At 37.4% G+C, this 17,853-nt stretch overlaps 1 protein-coding gene across 3 annotated transcripts in view; it reads left to right on the forward strand.

Moving 5' to 3' along the window:
• LOC132102772 (triple functional domain protein-like) overlaps positions 1-17,853 on the forward strand; it is a 217,056-nt gene that overhangs the window by 152,814 nt on the left and 46,389 nt on the right. For all 3 annotated transcript variants that reach the window (XR_009423289.1, XR_009423290.1, XM_059507405.1), the window contains exons 14-21: positions 3,893-4,067; positions 8,457-8,652; positions 11,754-11,920; positions 14,694-14,813; positions 15,229-15,420; positions 16,991-17,140; positions 17,245-17,359; positions 17,536-17,651. Coding sequence is in view for 1 of the 3 variants with exons in the window: in XM_059507405.1 (XP_059363388.1) it covers positions 3,893-4,067; positions 8,457-8,652; positions 11,754-11,920; positions 14,694-14,813; positions 15,229-15,420; positions 16,991-17,140; positions 17,245-17,359; positions 17,536-17,651 (1,231 nt within the window). In the remaining 2 variants the exon portion in view is untranslated. The remainder of the gene's footprint in view (positions 1-3,892; positions 4,068-8,456; positions 8,653-11,753; positions 11,921-14,693; positions 14,814-15,228; positions 15,421-16,990; positions 17,141-17,244; positions 17,360-17,535; positions 17,652-17,853) is intronic.

The raw sequence follows: 17,853 nt of genomic DNA on the forward strand, positions 1-17,853 counted from the left end.
AATCTGTCGAGATGGCAACCCGATGACAAAGAGCTCCCAATACCGCACCCTGGGACAGGAACCAGTGTTCTCTCCATATGACCAAGGCGCGGAGACACCGCCGCGTGATCTTGATCGTACGAAGTGGGTTTCCCCTCGGGGAGAACCCTCTGGTCCTGAGCCACCACTGTAAAGGTCTCATGCCCAGCAGGCCAAAGGGGATCACATTGGACGCTCCTGCCATGAGACCCAACAATCTCTCGAACTGTTTTACAGTGCGTGACTGGCCTAGCTTTAGCTCTGATGTGGCTGTGAGGATGTTGGCTACACGAGCGGGCGAAAGAGCGGCTCGCATCGTGACCGAATCCCATACCACCCCAAGAAAAGTGGTCCTCTGTAATGGAGATAGCACACTCTTCTTGGTATTGAGCCTCAAACCCAACTTCTGCATATGAGCGAGGACGACATCTCGATGCCGAACCGCCAACTGTTCTGATTCCGCTAAAATCAACCAGTCATCCAAGTAATTCAGAATACGTATGCCCTGCAGCCTGAGCGGGGCCAGAGCTGCATCTACGCATTTCGTGAATGTGCGGGGTGAGAGAGCTAGACCGAAGGGAAGTACCCGATACTGGTATTCTTTGCCCCCGAAAGAAAACCTTAGGAACTTCCTGTGCTGAGGGAGGATGGAGATATGGAAGTACGCATCTTTTAGGTCTATCGTGACGAACCAGTCCTCGGATCTGATTTGAGTCACGATCTGTTTGAGTGTCAGCATCTTGAATTTTAATTTCTGAACTGTACGATTCAACAGACGAAGATCTAAAATGGGACGCAGCCCTCCATCCTTTTTTGGAACAATGAAATAACGGCTGTAAAAACCCGATGCCCTGTCGGGAGGATACACCTGCTCTATAGCATTTTTCGCTAAAAGAGATTTCACTTCTTGCTCCATGACCAGAGCCTGCTCAGGTTGCACTACTGTGAGCAACACCCCGTTGTAGCGAGGGGGACGAGAACCGAACTGGATTCTGTAACCCTTCTCTACTATCTGCAGGACCCATTGAGATATATTCGGCAGACTTTTCTCGAGGCTGGCCTCTGGTGTAATTTGAACAGCTAGTGCGGGGACTTGAAGCCGAAACGCAGGAACCACCGGAGCTAACTGCTCTTGAACCCCCCTCAGAGGGAGCGAGCCCGACGCAGCGTCTGAGAGACACAGCGCCAGAGACCCGCTGGAGACCGCTGCGCCCGGAGGCACCAAGGGTGGCGGGGTTGGCAGGACGGCCCCGTGAGAGCACCGAGACCGGACGGGCACCGTATACTGAGGTGTACACCGCACCGTCTCGGTTGGGGCTGCCCTCACAGGTCTGACCCATTTGGCGTCAGGACCTTTTCTTCTGAGCCGAAGCTTTCTTAGCGAGAAGAACAGTCCTCAGATCCGGCTTCTGCTTAGATTGCTTTGGCTGTGAGTGCTGGCTCGGTCCCCGTGATTTTTGAGGAGGAGCGCGAGACGCAACACTCTCTTTTTGAAAAACACGATATGAGGAGCATGAAGGCTGGGGCGGCCTTGCACGCCCAGCAGCATCAGGATTAGATCGGCGAGGGAGAAAACTTTTAAAAGCTTCACATTGCTTTTTATTTTCTTGAAATCTTTCAACCACTTCATTCACAGCATCACCAAACAGACCTTCATGAGAAATGGGAGCGTCTAAAAGAAAAGATCTATCCTTATCTTTAATATCTGAAAGATTAAGCCAAAGGTGTCTTTCTGTAGAAACCAAAGCAGCCATAGATATACCAATAGCACGTGCTGTTTCTTTAGTCGCCCTGAGAGATAAATCCGTAGCCCGACGAAGTTCGTGAATTTCGTCACGGCTGACTCCCTCACTGTTATCTATCTCCCCCAGCAGCTCAGCCTGATAAGCCTGAAGCAAAGCCATCGAGTGAAGGCAAGCTCCAGTCTGACCTGCTGCTGTGTAAGCTTTACCCACTAAATTAGATGTGATCTTTAAAGGCTTCGTGGGCAAAGTCGGGTTCTTAATAGATGACGCTGAACCAGGGGAAAGATAGCTCGCGAGCGTCTGTTCCGCCCAGGGCATCGCTTCATAACCATTTTCTTTCAGCCCTCTTATATCAGAATAAATGCGCACTTGAGGGCTGAAAAGACGTGATGAATATGGCTTATTCCACGATCTAGACAGCTCACTGTGAAGATCAGGGAAAAAAGGGAGACCCCGTGATGTATGAGATGTTTTAGAAGACAGAAAACGCTCGTCTAATTTGCTTTTAGGACGAGCGCTCTGTTTATCAGATGGCCAAGATATATGTAACTTATCTACAGCTCGTGTTAATACATCAACCAACTCCTCATATGCTGGGGAAAGAGATGGCGAATCCTCTTCCCCCCTGATTGTGTCACCTTCACTGCCCGTTACATCTAACTCCTCGGAGCTAGAGCAACGAAGCAATGAGCTCTCCCCCCGGGCGGAAGAAGCCGCGGGGCGGGCTTCCGACACCGGAGTTTGAGCTATGGATCTCCCAGGTAAGGGAGGAGAAAGAGCCCTCGGACCCGTCTCCAACCCCGCTGAGAGATCCATTTGCGAACCCCAGGAATGCATTCTCCGTTCTGCCTCGGCAGAAGCGGGTCCTGCACCCTGAGGAGCGCGAGGCTCGCCGCTCTTCTCATCAAAGAGTGACAAGCGGGAGCGGAGCATGCGAAGCGAAAGCTTCTCACAATGCGGGCAATCAGTCTCCTCGAAGGCTGATAACGCATGCTCCACTCCCAAACAAACTACACAAAGCTCGTGTGTATCCCCACCCGTTAAATAACGCGGGCAGGGAGAAGCACACGGTTTGAATAGTTGCTTCGCCATGATATATAAACTTTGAACAAGACAACCGTAAATATGACAGACAGGTTTGACACAGATCGCTTGCTGAGGCACAGAAAGCTAACACCAGTTGCTCCGGTTGGGGTTTTTATCAATTCCTGGTCGTGACGTCACTCCTGACGCTCACTCTCGCCATTGGACTAGTTGACATGGATGCTTCAGACGCACTCACGCAGAATGCGTTCCCAAAGCGTTATCGACGCATCGTCTCTCCCTCGATGGGGAACCAGTGCAACTTTTTCAGGTTTTATAAATAAAGCAAATTTAGCGGACAACAAAACCATGCAACACCTCTAATAACTTCCAAATGTGTAATCACAAATGTTTTGGAAAATCCATTGTGAAACACAATGTAAATATGTGTTACTCTCACTAATACATTCACCATTCCGTTCTAATGTTTCATTTGGAGCTGTCATTCATTTATCTATTTAAAACAAGTCAAGTCAATTTTATATGTATAACACTTTCACAGTACACATTTAATTCATATTTCAGGTGCTTTACCAAAAATTATGATGTTAATGTTTATAATATCATTATATCTTCACGCCTTATAATCACATTTAGCAGATTAGTGATGGCCAGTAATATGATTAAATGATGTAAATCAAGCAGTTGAGTATATATTATAGTATATAATATAGTAGTATATATTGTGCACATGTGTGCAAATAAAATTAACGTATCTGTCCAACTTCATATATAGGGCTGTGCAATAATAATTAAAATAAAAAAAAAAATAAAATAAAAATAACAAGGAGTGGACATTTCCAGTTTCCAATTCGCCAGCAAATCCAGATTGATCGCATCCAAAATATATACACAATTTTATGCACATAGACTTGGTTAAAAACAAGTTAGACTTCTGCTTTTACAAACACATATGGTAATAAGATCAGAGACTGCAGCACATACCCCAAATACACAGTAACACACTCATACGTTAATTGACCCATGTCCTAATCTGCAGAGACTAACTAGATATTAACTCATACAATCTTTTTTTCTGACTGCAGAGACTCTGCGATCTCCAGCAATAAGACTCCTCATAACAGCTCTATGGCTCACATAGAGAGTGTCCTGCAGCAGCTGGATGAGGCCCAGGCTCAGATGGAGGAACTGTTTCAGGAACGGAAGATCAAACTAGAACTCTTTCTCCAGCTCAGGATCTTTGAACGAGATGCCATTGATGTAAGTCCACAATTTGTCTGACAGGTTATTCCCAAATGATAACCCACTTATTTGTTGTAAACAATGGATTCTTACACTCAAGGCAAGTGGTTCTCGATTGTGCTAGGAAGTCAGGGGGCTTTTTTTAATCATCATTCTTTGGCCTTTTCAGATAACTTTTATGAATGAATAGCTGAAGGTCATATTAAAATGATCTGATAAGCATTCCAAATGGAGTTCAGATGCTTTTTTATTAATTATATTATTAGTGAAAAAATATAGTATACATTTAAATTTAATATAAACATGGATGTAGAATTTAGCTAGCTAAAATGGCAAATAAATAAATAAATTGTAATAATAATTATGAAGGTGAGCAGAGGATTTCAAAATAGTCTTGGGTTAGTTCGCCCAAAATGGAAATAATGTCATTAATAACTCACCCTCATGTCGTTCCAAACCCGTAAGACCTCCGTTCATCTTCGGAACACAGTTTAAGATATTTTAGATTTAGTCAGAGAGCTTTCTGTCCCTCCATTGAAAATCTATGTACGGTATACTGTCCATGTCCAGAAAGGTAATAAAAACATTTTTAAAGTAGTCCATGTGACATCAGAGGGTCCGTTTGATGATGCATTTTTTGAAGCATGGAAAATACATTTTGGTCCAAAAATAGCAAAAATTACGTCTTTATTCACTGCAGTGTAGTGATATCCAGTTCGCGAACGAATCACTCGATGTAACCGGATCTTCTTGAACCAGTTCATCTAACTGAATCGTTTGAAAAGGTTTGCGTCTCCAATACGCATTAATCCACAAATGACTTAAGCTGTTAACTTTTTTAATGTGGCTGACATTCCCTCGGAGTTAAAACAAACCAATATCCTGGAGTAATTCATTTACTCAAACAGTACACTGACTGAACTGCTGTGAAGAGAGAACTGAAGATGAACACCGAGCCGAGCCAGATAACGAACAAAAGATTCCGGGACATGGTCATCGTACATGAAGGTCTATAAAAGACATACTGTAGTTAGATGAGTTTGGTTTGGAAGAACTTGACTTCCCCACACAGAGTCCTGACCTCAACACATCGAACACCTCTGAGACACACTGGAACCGAGATGGCGATCCAGGCCTTCTTGTTCAGCATCAGTGCTTGACATCACAAATACTCTGCTGGATAAATGGGCAAAAATTCCAACATAAACACTCCAAAATCTTGTGAAAAACCCTTCCAGAAGATTGGAAGCTGCTATAGCTGTAATGGAGCGACCAACTCCATATTAATGTCTATGAATTAAGAAATGCATCATCAATAAAGTCCCTTTTTGAGTAAAGGTCAGGTGTCCCGGCCTAGATGATTTCACCCAATAATAGAAGTTGTTGAGCAAAGTAGAACAAAGTTATTAAAATGTTATGAATGGTTACAAAAGAAAAAAAAAACTGGGCAGTGTAGGTCAACCGATACTGATAGTTAGGTTGGACCATACTGGTTGCTACCGATTAATCATCCAATAGTTTTTAAAATGGATACTGAACAAAAACAAAAATAGTGCTTTACTATTTAACCAAAAAATATTACAATAGTTAAACTGTGTCAGAACAAATTAATCTTGATAATGTAAGATAACACTTAAGCAAAACACCAGGTCAAAGTGTCTGAATAATTTTTGGTCCCAAATTTTACTGGTAGTCCACTGTATGAAGAATTTTTGGGTATAATATGTCACAGTTTGCTTTATTTTGCTATCCTCACTTACAGTACATAAATGAACTATGGAGTCATTTTACAATTATATCTTGTGTCAGAATAATGTTTGGTTTGACTATAATGCAATGAAGTATACGAGGAAACCAAAATCCAAAATGAATGACGTAACATCTTTGTAAATTGATAAAAATATTAATATTATATTGATAATTGCATTTAGTTCATAAACTAATGTTGACAGAAACAACTTTAAATTTGAAAAATATATTAGTAAATATTGAAATTAGCACACTTTAACAAGGAACAATACTCCAGTTTGAAGTTTTGTTTCAAATCCACTCTTATTGTAAAGTTTTAACAGAAAAACCGATCAATTGGTTGACCTCTACTCAACAGTAATTTACAAGAAGTTCAGAAACATGTTGATGTTAAATTAGATGCCCTTCTTCTGCTCATCTGCCATTATTATCTTGACCTGCAGAAAGCCCATTCTTTGCGATTGACCTTTTGGTGGCTGTGTTTTAAAAGTTTGTTTGTAGGAAACCCTATATGAAGTAATTAGAGACCACAAAACAAGCTGGCTTTAGTAGTAAAAGTGATATCGCTCTCTGTAACATAATCCAATATAGATCTAGGAGTATCACATTCCATGGGTTTTGAAGGCACTCACATTCCACTGATAGTTTGCTGATAGATAAGGTAAAACCGAGAAGACCTTGCTCATAGACAAAGAGCAAACCTGAAAACCGTACACAGGCATATACACATGTATAACTTCCAGGATGGGTGACGATTGTAGGTGAACCCCTACATCGGATGTAAGGTATTTGTGAGTAGTTACTATGTCGATACCTAGAGAGCAGACTGACCAAAGTTAATGATGACAGTTGAGAGAAAAAAAAACAAGTTAAAAATAAATGCTTACTTTATTTTTTTTTTTTAATTACTATTATTTTTTAAATTTTTTACACAAAACTAAACAAACATTGGCTTAATAGAAAATATATTTGTTGACAAGACTGTTATTGCATTTGGAATCGAGATAATAAATAATCCCAGTAATGTCAGCGGACATTCAGTCAATTTTAATTTAAGTTTGACATGTAAGTGCTTTTATTTATACATTAGTGACCTTGTGAAGATAAACGATTCATCAAAAAAAACGATTACAGTTTATTTTATTATTCCAGTTTTGACATTCTACTAACTATAAGTAACTGCAACTATATGTCAACTAACTCTCATTAGAGTATTAGTAGACTTTTAGGTTAGGGTTAGTACAATAAGTTGATATGTACTTGCAGAGTTACTTATAGTTTTGGGGGAAGCATCAAAATAATGTGACAGTAGATATTAAGCAGACAGTCTACTACAGTTTTTCTCAGTCACTTTGGAGCATTTCTCAAAACAGAAATGAAATTCTCAAAACTACTTGTACAACCTCCACATCATCTAGTCATTTATAGATATCATAAAACCAGTTTCTCATTCTTTTGAACAAGTTGCGATTGCTTTTGTACATTCATGCAATTGATTACACACATTTATCTGCGGTTTCCTACATTATCAGTTACTAATGTAATGCTGCTCAAAACATATTATACAGTTTTCTGTGCAATAGTCTTACCCCTCAAAACATCTAGTCTTTAGTTCATCGTATAAGCCATTAAATGCAAAATGGTTAATCTAGTTGTCACAAACTGCCAAGCACACTTTTTATTTTTATTTTTACACATTATTATTAGACTTTTTGTCAATTTGGCATGAATTGTGCAAGTGAATCTTGACTAATGAAGAGAATGTAGATGATAAACCAATGATAAACCATTTCTCTGAAATAGCTCAAAGGTTCATCTCATGAATCTTCAGTTAGAAAGCATTTACTGTATAGACAGAGGCCAACACAAGAGTTACAAATTCTGAAAATAGACTTATTTTCATCTTTGTGCCCATATTTCCTTTTCCTTTTCTATATCACGAAAACATTGTAAAGGAATTTTTTTTTTTTTTTTTTTTTTTTTTTTTTTTGGTCAGACCACTAGTAAAGGTGTAACTGGGAATTCTATCCAGTCTCTTTCAATCAATATCCCACATACAGTAATGTGTAAATGTGTACTTTTGAAATGGATATATGGTATACATAAGCATATGGCATACTGTTCAGTACAGTAACTGTCATCCAAAATATTGCCATATTTTACATCAGAACATCCCTCCAGAGTACACTGTTATATTGACAACATGACTAAGTAATTTGACTGTCTTATCCGTAAACTATGACACAAGGACTTGTCATTCTGATGGCACTGACATGTTCATTGACACAGATATTTATTTTTGAGAGATGAACTAAGGATTTTGAGCAAAAGATTGGCTTTTGCAGGTAATCCATGGTGTTTTAATATTTGTACGAGTTGTTTTGAGAAATGCACTTACTGTTTTGCAAATCTCAAGGATGATTCGAGAAATCTACCAAAGCGACTGAGAAAAACTGTAATACTCTAATGACTGCTATAATACAATATTCTTTATTTTGAATAAAATAAAAGTTTTTAAGTATTACAATAACTATTGTATCCAATATTTGCATTTTCAGACCTGTTCACTCATTTACAAACCTGTTCACTCATTTAATGTAGATATGGTCAGTGATACATGCCTTCTTATGGTGTTGTCTGTGTGGATGTGTTATGTAGGTCATCTCAGACCTGGAGGCATGGAATGAGGAGCTATCCCAGCAGATGAATGAGTTTGACACTGAGGATCTGACGCTAGCTGAGCAGAGACTACAGCATCATGCCGATAAAGCTCTCACCATGAACAACCTCACCTTCCATGTCATACACCAGGGACAGGAACTCCTTCAGTATGTCACAGAAGTACAGGCCTCAGGTGAGCACACATCCAAACACTTATATACAAAGATAAGGTTCTGGCGTCGCCCCCTCACTCGAACTATCCCACCCCCTCACCCAAGATGGGTGTGAAAAATAGATTTTAATTATGAAATATAATGGTTTATTTAAAACATTTTTAGGACAGTCCGCTTCACAAAGTCACATTTTAATTGTTACTTTGATTCCCTCACAAGCGGTGCAACTAAGAAAGCAGCACTACAGAGTAAGCTATGATGAAATATCTTTTTCATGTTTAATAGAGGTCTAGATGATCATAGTTAAATTATTTCGCTGTATTGTTATTATTTGTTGCTGTTAAAGTTGTTCTAATTTAAAATGATGCATCTGTTAAATGGTTCACAATGAATGTATTATGTAATGGAAATCGATTGTAATGAGCTTGTGTTATTTCACTGCTGTGCTTTTCTGTTGTTTTTCAATGTAAATGCTCAACCCGACATCTTGAATACTGCGCTCTCGTCTCAGGTCCCTGATCTATAATGTTATGTTTCTCTATTAGCCTATAGATCAGTGCTCAGGTCTTTAGTAGCTTCACGCATATATATATATATATATATATATAGGTTTTTTTTTTTACTCTCTGCTATGTCATCACCCCCTTTCCTCACCTCAGCCTCCCCCTCGTCAGCACTGTGCTGGAACCGACTCTGGTACATGCACTAACAAAAAAATATATTTTTAAGTTTGGGCAGGGTTCAACTGTATTTTGTTTATAACTGTTATTTATTTATTTAAAACATGGTAATATCTAAGTTTATTTGGGCATGTATCATAGTAGTACTATGGTATTTTCTCAAATGCCTTGTTCTACCATAAATTCTATGCTACATTAAAATGGTAATAAATGGTATAATAAAAAACATTATATATTAAATGTGTATATGGTATGCAGTCAGAACAGAAGCAGGGTCATTATATTATCGTTATCTAAAAATATTCAAAACATTTTTGTTATTTTAAATACAACTGAAAAAAAATTAAGTAAAGAAATGAAAGCTAAATTGTAAATATTTCAAATTAAAATGGAAAAAGAAATACAAATCAAAACGCACATAGCAAAATTGCTAAAAATTGTCAATTGTTTAGGTATATGAAGTACATCTAACATAAAAGCCACTTTCAAAACAAGTAGCATTCTATTGGTAAATGCAACGAACTTGCATGACCAACTTAACCCATCGCAAAACTTGCATGGGGAATTTTTTTTACCCTCACATGAAATTCCCAGTTGCTTGGATTCCTATTAAAATTTGTGGATTTTGCTGCCAAAAGTTCACAAAGCACAGTGAATGTAACTGCACTTTGATAGTGTCAATGTTTTCTAGTACCGCCACTTGCAGTAGTTACAGTTTGTCAGGTTACTGTGTATTCTATCCAACATGATGCACACACAAGCATTATGGCACTAAATGAAGATATCTGATCCATAATGATATCTGATGTAAATGTGAATCCGAGTGCATGTCTTTGTATCAGCAAACCTTTGGCTTATACAAGATCCCTGTCATGAGGCATCAAAGATTTGTGTGCACGTGTGTGTGTTAGTGTGTCAGTCCAGTGCAGGCTTAAGGTGGGAGGAGTGGATGGAGCTAAACTCTAAAACCAAACACATCAGATCCAACCAGGCACCCAGCAGCCCTCCCTTTCTCCCACCGGCCCTGTAATCCTATAGACTCACACTGCCTAGCAAAATCACTGGTCACAGACACAAGATTTGACATCTGACATCACGCACAGATAGCAGAGAGCAAAACGAGTCCTCAATTTACTAGCGTCTTTTTGTGGAGGCACCGATACAAACGCAAAACTGGAGTACTCTCAGAGCTTTAGCCCAGTGCAGCTCTGGGCTACGGGTATAAAATGTGAGTATGTCTGTGTGTGTGATAAAAATGTGTGTGCTAACAATGCTAAGGTTCCAGGTATCTGCACTTCTGTACATGCTATTTGTGTTAACTACATATAGCTTTATAACTATATGTCAGTTATCATTTGTTTTATTGTTGTTGTTGGTTTCATTTTACTTTATTTAAACAAAAGTAATGCTACTTCTGGCAATTCTTAGTTTAAAGATAAAAATTCATCCCATTTACTTTCTGCATGATTATTGCAGGTTGCATTGTGTACGATTCATCAGTGCACATTATTTTTTTAAAATATATAGTTTAGGGATCGATTCTCACTATTAACTAGATGCTTGTCAGCATGCATAGGATTAGGATATTGGTTATTTATAAGTACTTATAAATTATTTCGTTGAAAAATGAAAATCAAACAGGTTTGGAACAACAGGAGGGTGAATAAATGACAGAATTGTCATTTATGGGTAAACTATCTTTTTAAGATGGGATTGGAGGGGGAAAAATGATTAGGGTTATAATTCACCTGATTCTTTGTGACAATACCATAATTTAAATAGAGTTCAGTTAAAATAAATCAAATATATGTGATCCTTGGCTTTTCTCCTTTAATGTTTATTGTGGCCTCTCTAATGCCGGTGTTCTTTAATCGGGTCTTTGTCTTGTCCAATAGATGTCTTGGCAAAAATCAAAGGCTGAATAAAGTGTTCGTAAAGTCTAAAGTCTTCTTATGGATTACCAACATAACCTGCCTTTGCATGCCATTCTGTTTCTTGTTTATCCAGCTGGGATTTTCTTTTTTGACTTTCTACTTTTTTCTGAAGTCCATTGTCTTTATCTAAAGTCAAACTTTTAGGGTAATATGCTGGAAATAATTTATATACAAACACACATAAACACACACACACACACACACACACACACGCACACGCACACACACACAACCAAACACACACGTGTGTGTGTGTGTATATATATATGTATATATATATATATATATATATGTAATGAGGATTGAATAGGAACTTTTGCTTAATTGTCATGAATATAATGTCACAGTGCAAAAAAAAAAATTTTAATATTTAATATAATATAAACATCTGTTCTCCAAATCACAAGTCCATTATGGCAAAAGCTTGATTTATGTGTGTCAGGGAAAAATTTTTACGCCCTTGAGTTACACCTCTACATTTCGCTGTGTCTCTCTTTCTCTGTCAAGGTGTGGAGTTGTTATGTGACCGTGATGTTGACATGGCGACGCGGGTGCAGGACCTGTTGGATTTCCTGCATGAAAAACAGCAGGAGCTGGACGCAGCCGCTGAGCAGCACAGGAGACACCTGGAGCAGTGCGTGCAGCTCCGCCACTTACAGGCCGAGGTCAAGCAGGTAACATTTGACTGTCTGTCTCTCTATCTACCCATCCAGCAACTCAAGAACACATTCAGGCACATGCATACATGCTCATGTAAGCATGGACTTAAATTTTAGATCATGATACAGCTTTGTCAGCGAAGAACAAAACAACTGCTATGTGATGTGTTCTAACACACCTCCATATTGTCATGATTAATTATGCAATAGTGTTTTTATTTTAGAGGTGGGAATTTCCTCTGTCTGTACCTGGGCAGTGACTCATGGGTAATGAATGTAGACCAATCTGAGGCTGAAAATTAGACATTACCTTCTTCACTACTACCTCTGACACATTGTTGCATATATTTGGTTTATTACATTGTCACACATTGTAGCTTTTTGTGATGTAACTATGATAGATTATCTTCCCCCTGTAAACAATGAAAATTAAGGATCATAATGATTTAGGCAGTACCCTTTCTTTCACAAACAATGATACATGTAGGGTTCAATGGGGCTAAAGGCACACGTTAAGGATTTTTTTTTTTCTTTCATAATGTATGATACCAGAATAATGTATTGTTTGAATACTGATACAAAAGAAACATAAAAGAAGTTTGTTTAAAATCATAAAAATGTGATTGAATTATTTAATTAATTTTTATTTTATAACACCTACTAGTACCTTTATTAACTTTATTGTAATTACGTTAACAATCATATTACATTACAGACAAAATATAATTTGTTAATATTAAAAATAGCTAGATGCTTTATTTTATACATTGACATATGCATTTGAAATACTAAATTACTATTAACTACTTATCTGTTAAGCATTATATGATGTTTGTTAACAATTTTTTAATATTGAGTGAAGGGCAGTGTTGATAGATTTGAATCGCGGTTTTGGCTACATACAGGGGCTGATGGGAAACAGAGCAGTTTTATAGCACTGGGCACGCTTAAAATGAGAAGGAAAAACTAGGCCAGGAAAAGCAGCTGGTAATCTCATTTCATCCTTTCATTTATTTATTTTATTATTTATATATTTATTTTTGTCTGGACTGCTCTAGAGGAAAAGAGTGATTAGAGATGTCGAGGAGCTGGGATGCCTGTTTGGTTTAAGGTCTGACATGGCCACAGAGTATTTGAGTGTGGTGGTTAGTAGACATGTTATAATGTTTTTGGCTTTACAGTGAAAATATGTGTGTGTGTGTGTGTGTGTGGCAGTTTTCAGTGTGTTTATTTATGTTTATGAAATGAGCATAGTTGTGTTATCTGTGACTGGCAGTGTATCATTACTAAAGCAGGTGTGTAAAGTCACTGTGTCAGGAGACAGCGTGGAATTTAGACCTGAAGGTGGAGTCAAAGAGCACATCTGTCAGTATTAAATATGTTCACTTAACCTCACTGATGCCACCCAACAGTTAACAGCACACTACATGCTTTACATGAAACAGTGCTTTTCGATTCAGTTGAAAAGGCAGAACTGCACACTTTACACCATCTTTTCAGTCAATTTATAATGTTGCTCACGGTTTCTAATAATCTAGTTTTAAAATTAACCTTTACTGACCTTTACAATGAAACAAGCTGTTCTTGTTATTCCACCTTAAGGATTTCTATATTTTACTGTCCACTATTTTGATTGGCTAACCATTCTGCCAGTGAAATAAGTATCAATGATCTAAACCAAGCCACTGCATACTGAATGGGCACTGCTGATGTGTAAATTTAAAGGTTTCTTTCAGCCACCAAGTGTAGTTTTGTTTTAAATACATTCTACAGTCTGTAAGTGTTAATTTACTAATAGTTTTAATTAAGACAAGTTTGGATGTGGAGAAGGTGTGTCGCAATATCAGAATTTTCACTACAAGATTTTCGTGGTCAAAAGAATTCATGATAACGATTTATCACAATAGTTAAAGAAATCTTGAATATATCATCTTTATTTATTTTTAAATCTCACCATTGCATAAAACAGGAGCATTTACACTTAATGACAACCAGTTAAAAAAAAAAAAACCCTTAATTGAAGTGGCTTCTTATCCCAGAATGAGGCAGAATTTGTATTATAATTATTATAATTATTATTATTTAAATGTTTCTCAAATTGTGTAGTGATATAGAAAAAGTATATATATATATATATATATATATATATATATATAAAACATAAGTTACACCTCACCCTATTTTGGGTAAAAATAGACAAATAAAATCTCTCTAAAGAGAGCACTCTAATGATATTTGAATCAACATGTTAATGTAACATTTCCCATTTCAGCAAAATAATTGCAACTTACTTTCTGTACAGTAGAGGTGGGTGAACAGGTTGGTGGTATTGCCCCCTTTTGCACTCACTTTTGACTGGCAAGTCCTGCAGACTGAGATGATTAAAATGCCATTATTGCCGAATCCAAATACTTCTCACACTGACAAGCTCACTTTTTATCCAACGCCATTCTTTGGCTCGGCAGTAGTAGCTGTGCTCTGTGTCTATTCTGTTTTATGACAAGTGTCAAACAGCATTAAGGTACAATACCTCCACCTACATCGGGATGTCAGCCAGATAGCTAGTGGTTGTTGTTCACTTTTAAATATCACAGATATTGCCAAACTGATATATTGCAACACCCGTAATTGACACAATAAAAATATTTATTTATTTAAATGACAATTATCATTGATACTGGTATACAGCGACACCCATAATATTAAGACGAACTTTTCTTTCTCAAAATGTGAGTGTGTTTACACAGATGATTGAAAATCCTGTTTTCTATGTGCATGTGTGTTTCAGGTGCTGGGTTGGATCCGTAATGGGGAGTCAATGCTTAATGCAGGTCTCATCACAGCCAGCTCTCTACAGGAGGCAGAACAGTTACAGCTGGAACATGAGCAATTTCAGCATGCTATCGAGGTACCAATATTTTATTAGCATTTAAATGTAGATGTTCCATAGACATGCCATTTTTTTTTGTTTGTTCAATTTTTTTTTTATGATACTCATTTTTTTTTTTGGCTCCGGAAATAACTGGCTTATTCAGTATGTTGATTTCTATTTCTATTTGCAGTTGTCTCTTTCGGACATCTATATGTAAATCATAAAAAAATCATAAAGAATAAATGGAGTATGATGGCCACAGTTTTTCTTGTCAAATTAATAATTCCACTCACTTTTCGAAGAGAGGTTTAAGGCCAAAAGAGAAAGGAAAAATGGTTTTCCATAGCATGAACCATTTTTACAAATTTCTTGCTAATTTCTGGTCATGTATGCTTTCTCTTCTCATTTTTCACTTTCTCTTTCGTTTTCCTTATCTTTTCATTCAATGCAGAAAACCCATCAGAGTGCACTGCAGGTGCAGCAGAAGGCAGAGGCTCTGCTACAGTCCAATCACTATGACATGGACATGATCCGTGACTGCGCAGAGAAGGTGGCGTCTCATTGGCAACAGCTCATGCTGAAGATGGAAGACCGCCTCAAACTGGTCAATGCCTCAGTGGCTTTCTACAAGACATCAGAGCAGGTCAGTGAGTTTGTCTTAATAGTGATTTTGTAAATTTTTTTTGACTTCTTGTTCATTTAGCACAATAAGTGGTAGACATTTTGAGACTTTGAGACATAATTATTTTGCCAATTTGGGATTTTCCTTAATGTGATGAACAGTTTTTTTCCGAAGACTATAGATGTGCAAAGACAGTTCTGTCCTATTATGAACTGGAGAAACTGCAACGCGCAATATGGGGAAATAGTCCCGCCTTTTAAATGAAAGAGACAATCACTGATTGATTAAGTTGTTGCATCACTGAGATGCCGTTAGAAGCTCCGGTTCCTATATAAACCTGAGACTCGCGCTTATGACTGCACATGTGCATTGGCTGGTCTAGCCTGAATAATAAGCTTTGTTAACGCTATATGAGCATAAGCAACAAAATGTAATATGTGATTTAATTGTGAGTTCAGAACGCAGTTTTTGGGATTTCCAGAATCTATCATTCATTTAGATAGGACATTATTTATTAAAGGGGTAATATGATGCTTTTTTAAAGATCATTATTTAGTTTTTTGGTAAAACAGAATATATTGACGTGCTTTAATGTTCAAAAAACACATTATTTTTCAAATACTGTACATTATTGTAGGTCCTCCATAAAATGCATTGCTGTTCTATGGTAAGTAATCTTTAAACTTTCCTAAATGCGTTTACTTTCGGAAGGCCAAATAAATACTAGAAAACACACAGCATCTCCCTGACATGGATGCTTAAGCACTAACTGCGGTTACTGAAACCACACCTTCTTTCTTTGCTTGAACATTTGGACAGCATTAGGGAAATTTTTCCACATAGTGAGGTAGTTATGTGGGGTGTGTTTAAAAAAGGCGTTTTAGTGGGCTTTGATAAAGAATATCTCTTTGGGACTGATCTGAGACTTTAGTCTTTGCAACTTTACAGATCTTCATTATGCACCAAGAGCTTGTAACACTCCAAAGAGAAAGGAAAAATTTTAATTGCATCATATGACACCCTTTAAGGAGGCTAAAACATTTTGTTGTTGTTTGTTATGTTTAATCTGTTTTCTGCCTAATTGTTCTGTTTTCCCCCTAATTGTTCTTTGTTCTGGATTTTTTTGTTTTTTTACAGATTAGTCAATTATGACATAGTGTTCATAGTTATGGGATAAAATGTCATATGTCATAAAAGGTTACTTTTATAAAATGAAAAGTCAAAATTATAACATTAAAAAATCTAAATCATGATGAAAGCACTTATCATTATCATTAATTATTATTAAGTCTCTTTTTTTTTTACTTTATAATTAGGACATTTTGTATGTCCTTTTTGACTTACCTCATAATTATAAATCAATATTTTGTAATTTGTACTTTTTATATTATAATTATGATATACCGGTAGTATCTCATAATTTTTTACTTTGGCTTTTTATCTCACATTTATAGTATTTAATATATATATATATATATATATATATATATATATATATATATATATATATATATATATATTATGTGATGGAAATAGGCTTCTATAGTCTTCCATTATTTATTATGTATAACTACATGTGTGTATTCTGCAGGTGTGTAGTGTGCTGGAAAGTTTAGAGCAGGAATACAAACGAGAGGAAGACTGGTGTGGAGGGACTGATAAACTGGGACCAAACTCAGAGTCTGATCATGTGACGCCCATGATCAGTAAACACCTGGAGCAGAAAGAGGCCTTTCTTAAGGTACCTAGCTCATACACACACATACAGGCGCTCAAATATCATTCCGATCTTGACATTAAACATTTGATTCAAATTTAATCATAATTGACCCTTTTTTCCTGAAGGCATGTACACTAGCAAGACGCAATGCTGATGTCTTCCTCAAGTACTTACACAGAAACAGCGTGAATATGCCGGGAATGCTTGCACATGTCAAGGCCCCTGAACAACAAGTCAACAGTAAGACTACTGTATATGTTTTTAAAAAAAAAAAAACTTTTATGACTGGTTTAAAGGACCAACTATTAAGCCACAGTTTAGTTTGAAGTGAACCATTGACTGCTATTTGATTAGTGTTTGATTAGTTATATGATCATCATGTTCTGTGTTTCTTATTCTGTCTCTGTGTCCTGCAGACATCCTGAATGAGTTGCTGCAGCGGGAGAACCGGGTTCTGCACTTCTGGACCATGAGGAAGAGAAGGCTTGACCAGTGTCAGCAGTATGTGGTGTTTGAACGCAGTGCCAAACAGGTCAGTACTGGTTTAATCCAGGTCTGAACCAGTAAAAAGGCTAGAGCGGTGTACAGACTGTCTAGCGGAGCCTGCTTTTTGACTTAATGTCACATTTGTTAGAAATATTCCTGCTTTAAGGGATACTAAGAGGGATTAGAAAGGAAGAAAATAAGTTAAGTTTTAACATGCCATCCTTAAAACAAGTTAAGGAAATTGGAGG

The sequence above is a fragment of the Carassius carassius genome, chromosome 24, assembly GCF_963082965.1.
Source record: "Carassius carassius chromosome 24, fCarCar2.1, whole genome shotgun sequence".
In the NCBI taxonomy this organism is placed as follows: domain Eukaryota; kingdom Metazoa; phylum Chordata; class Actinopteri; order Cypriniformes; family Cyprinidae; genus Carassius; species Carassius carassius.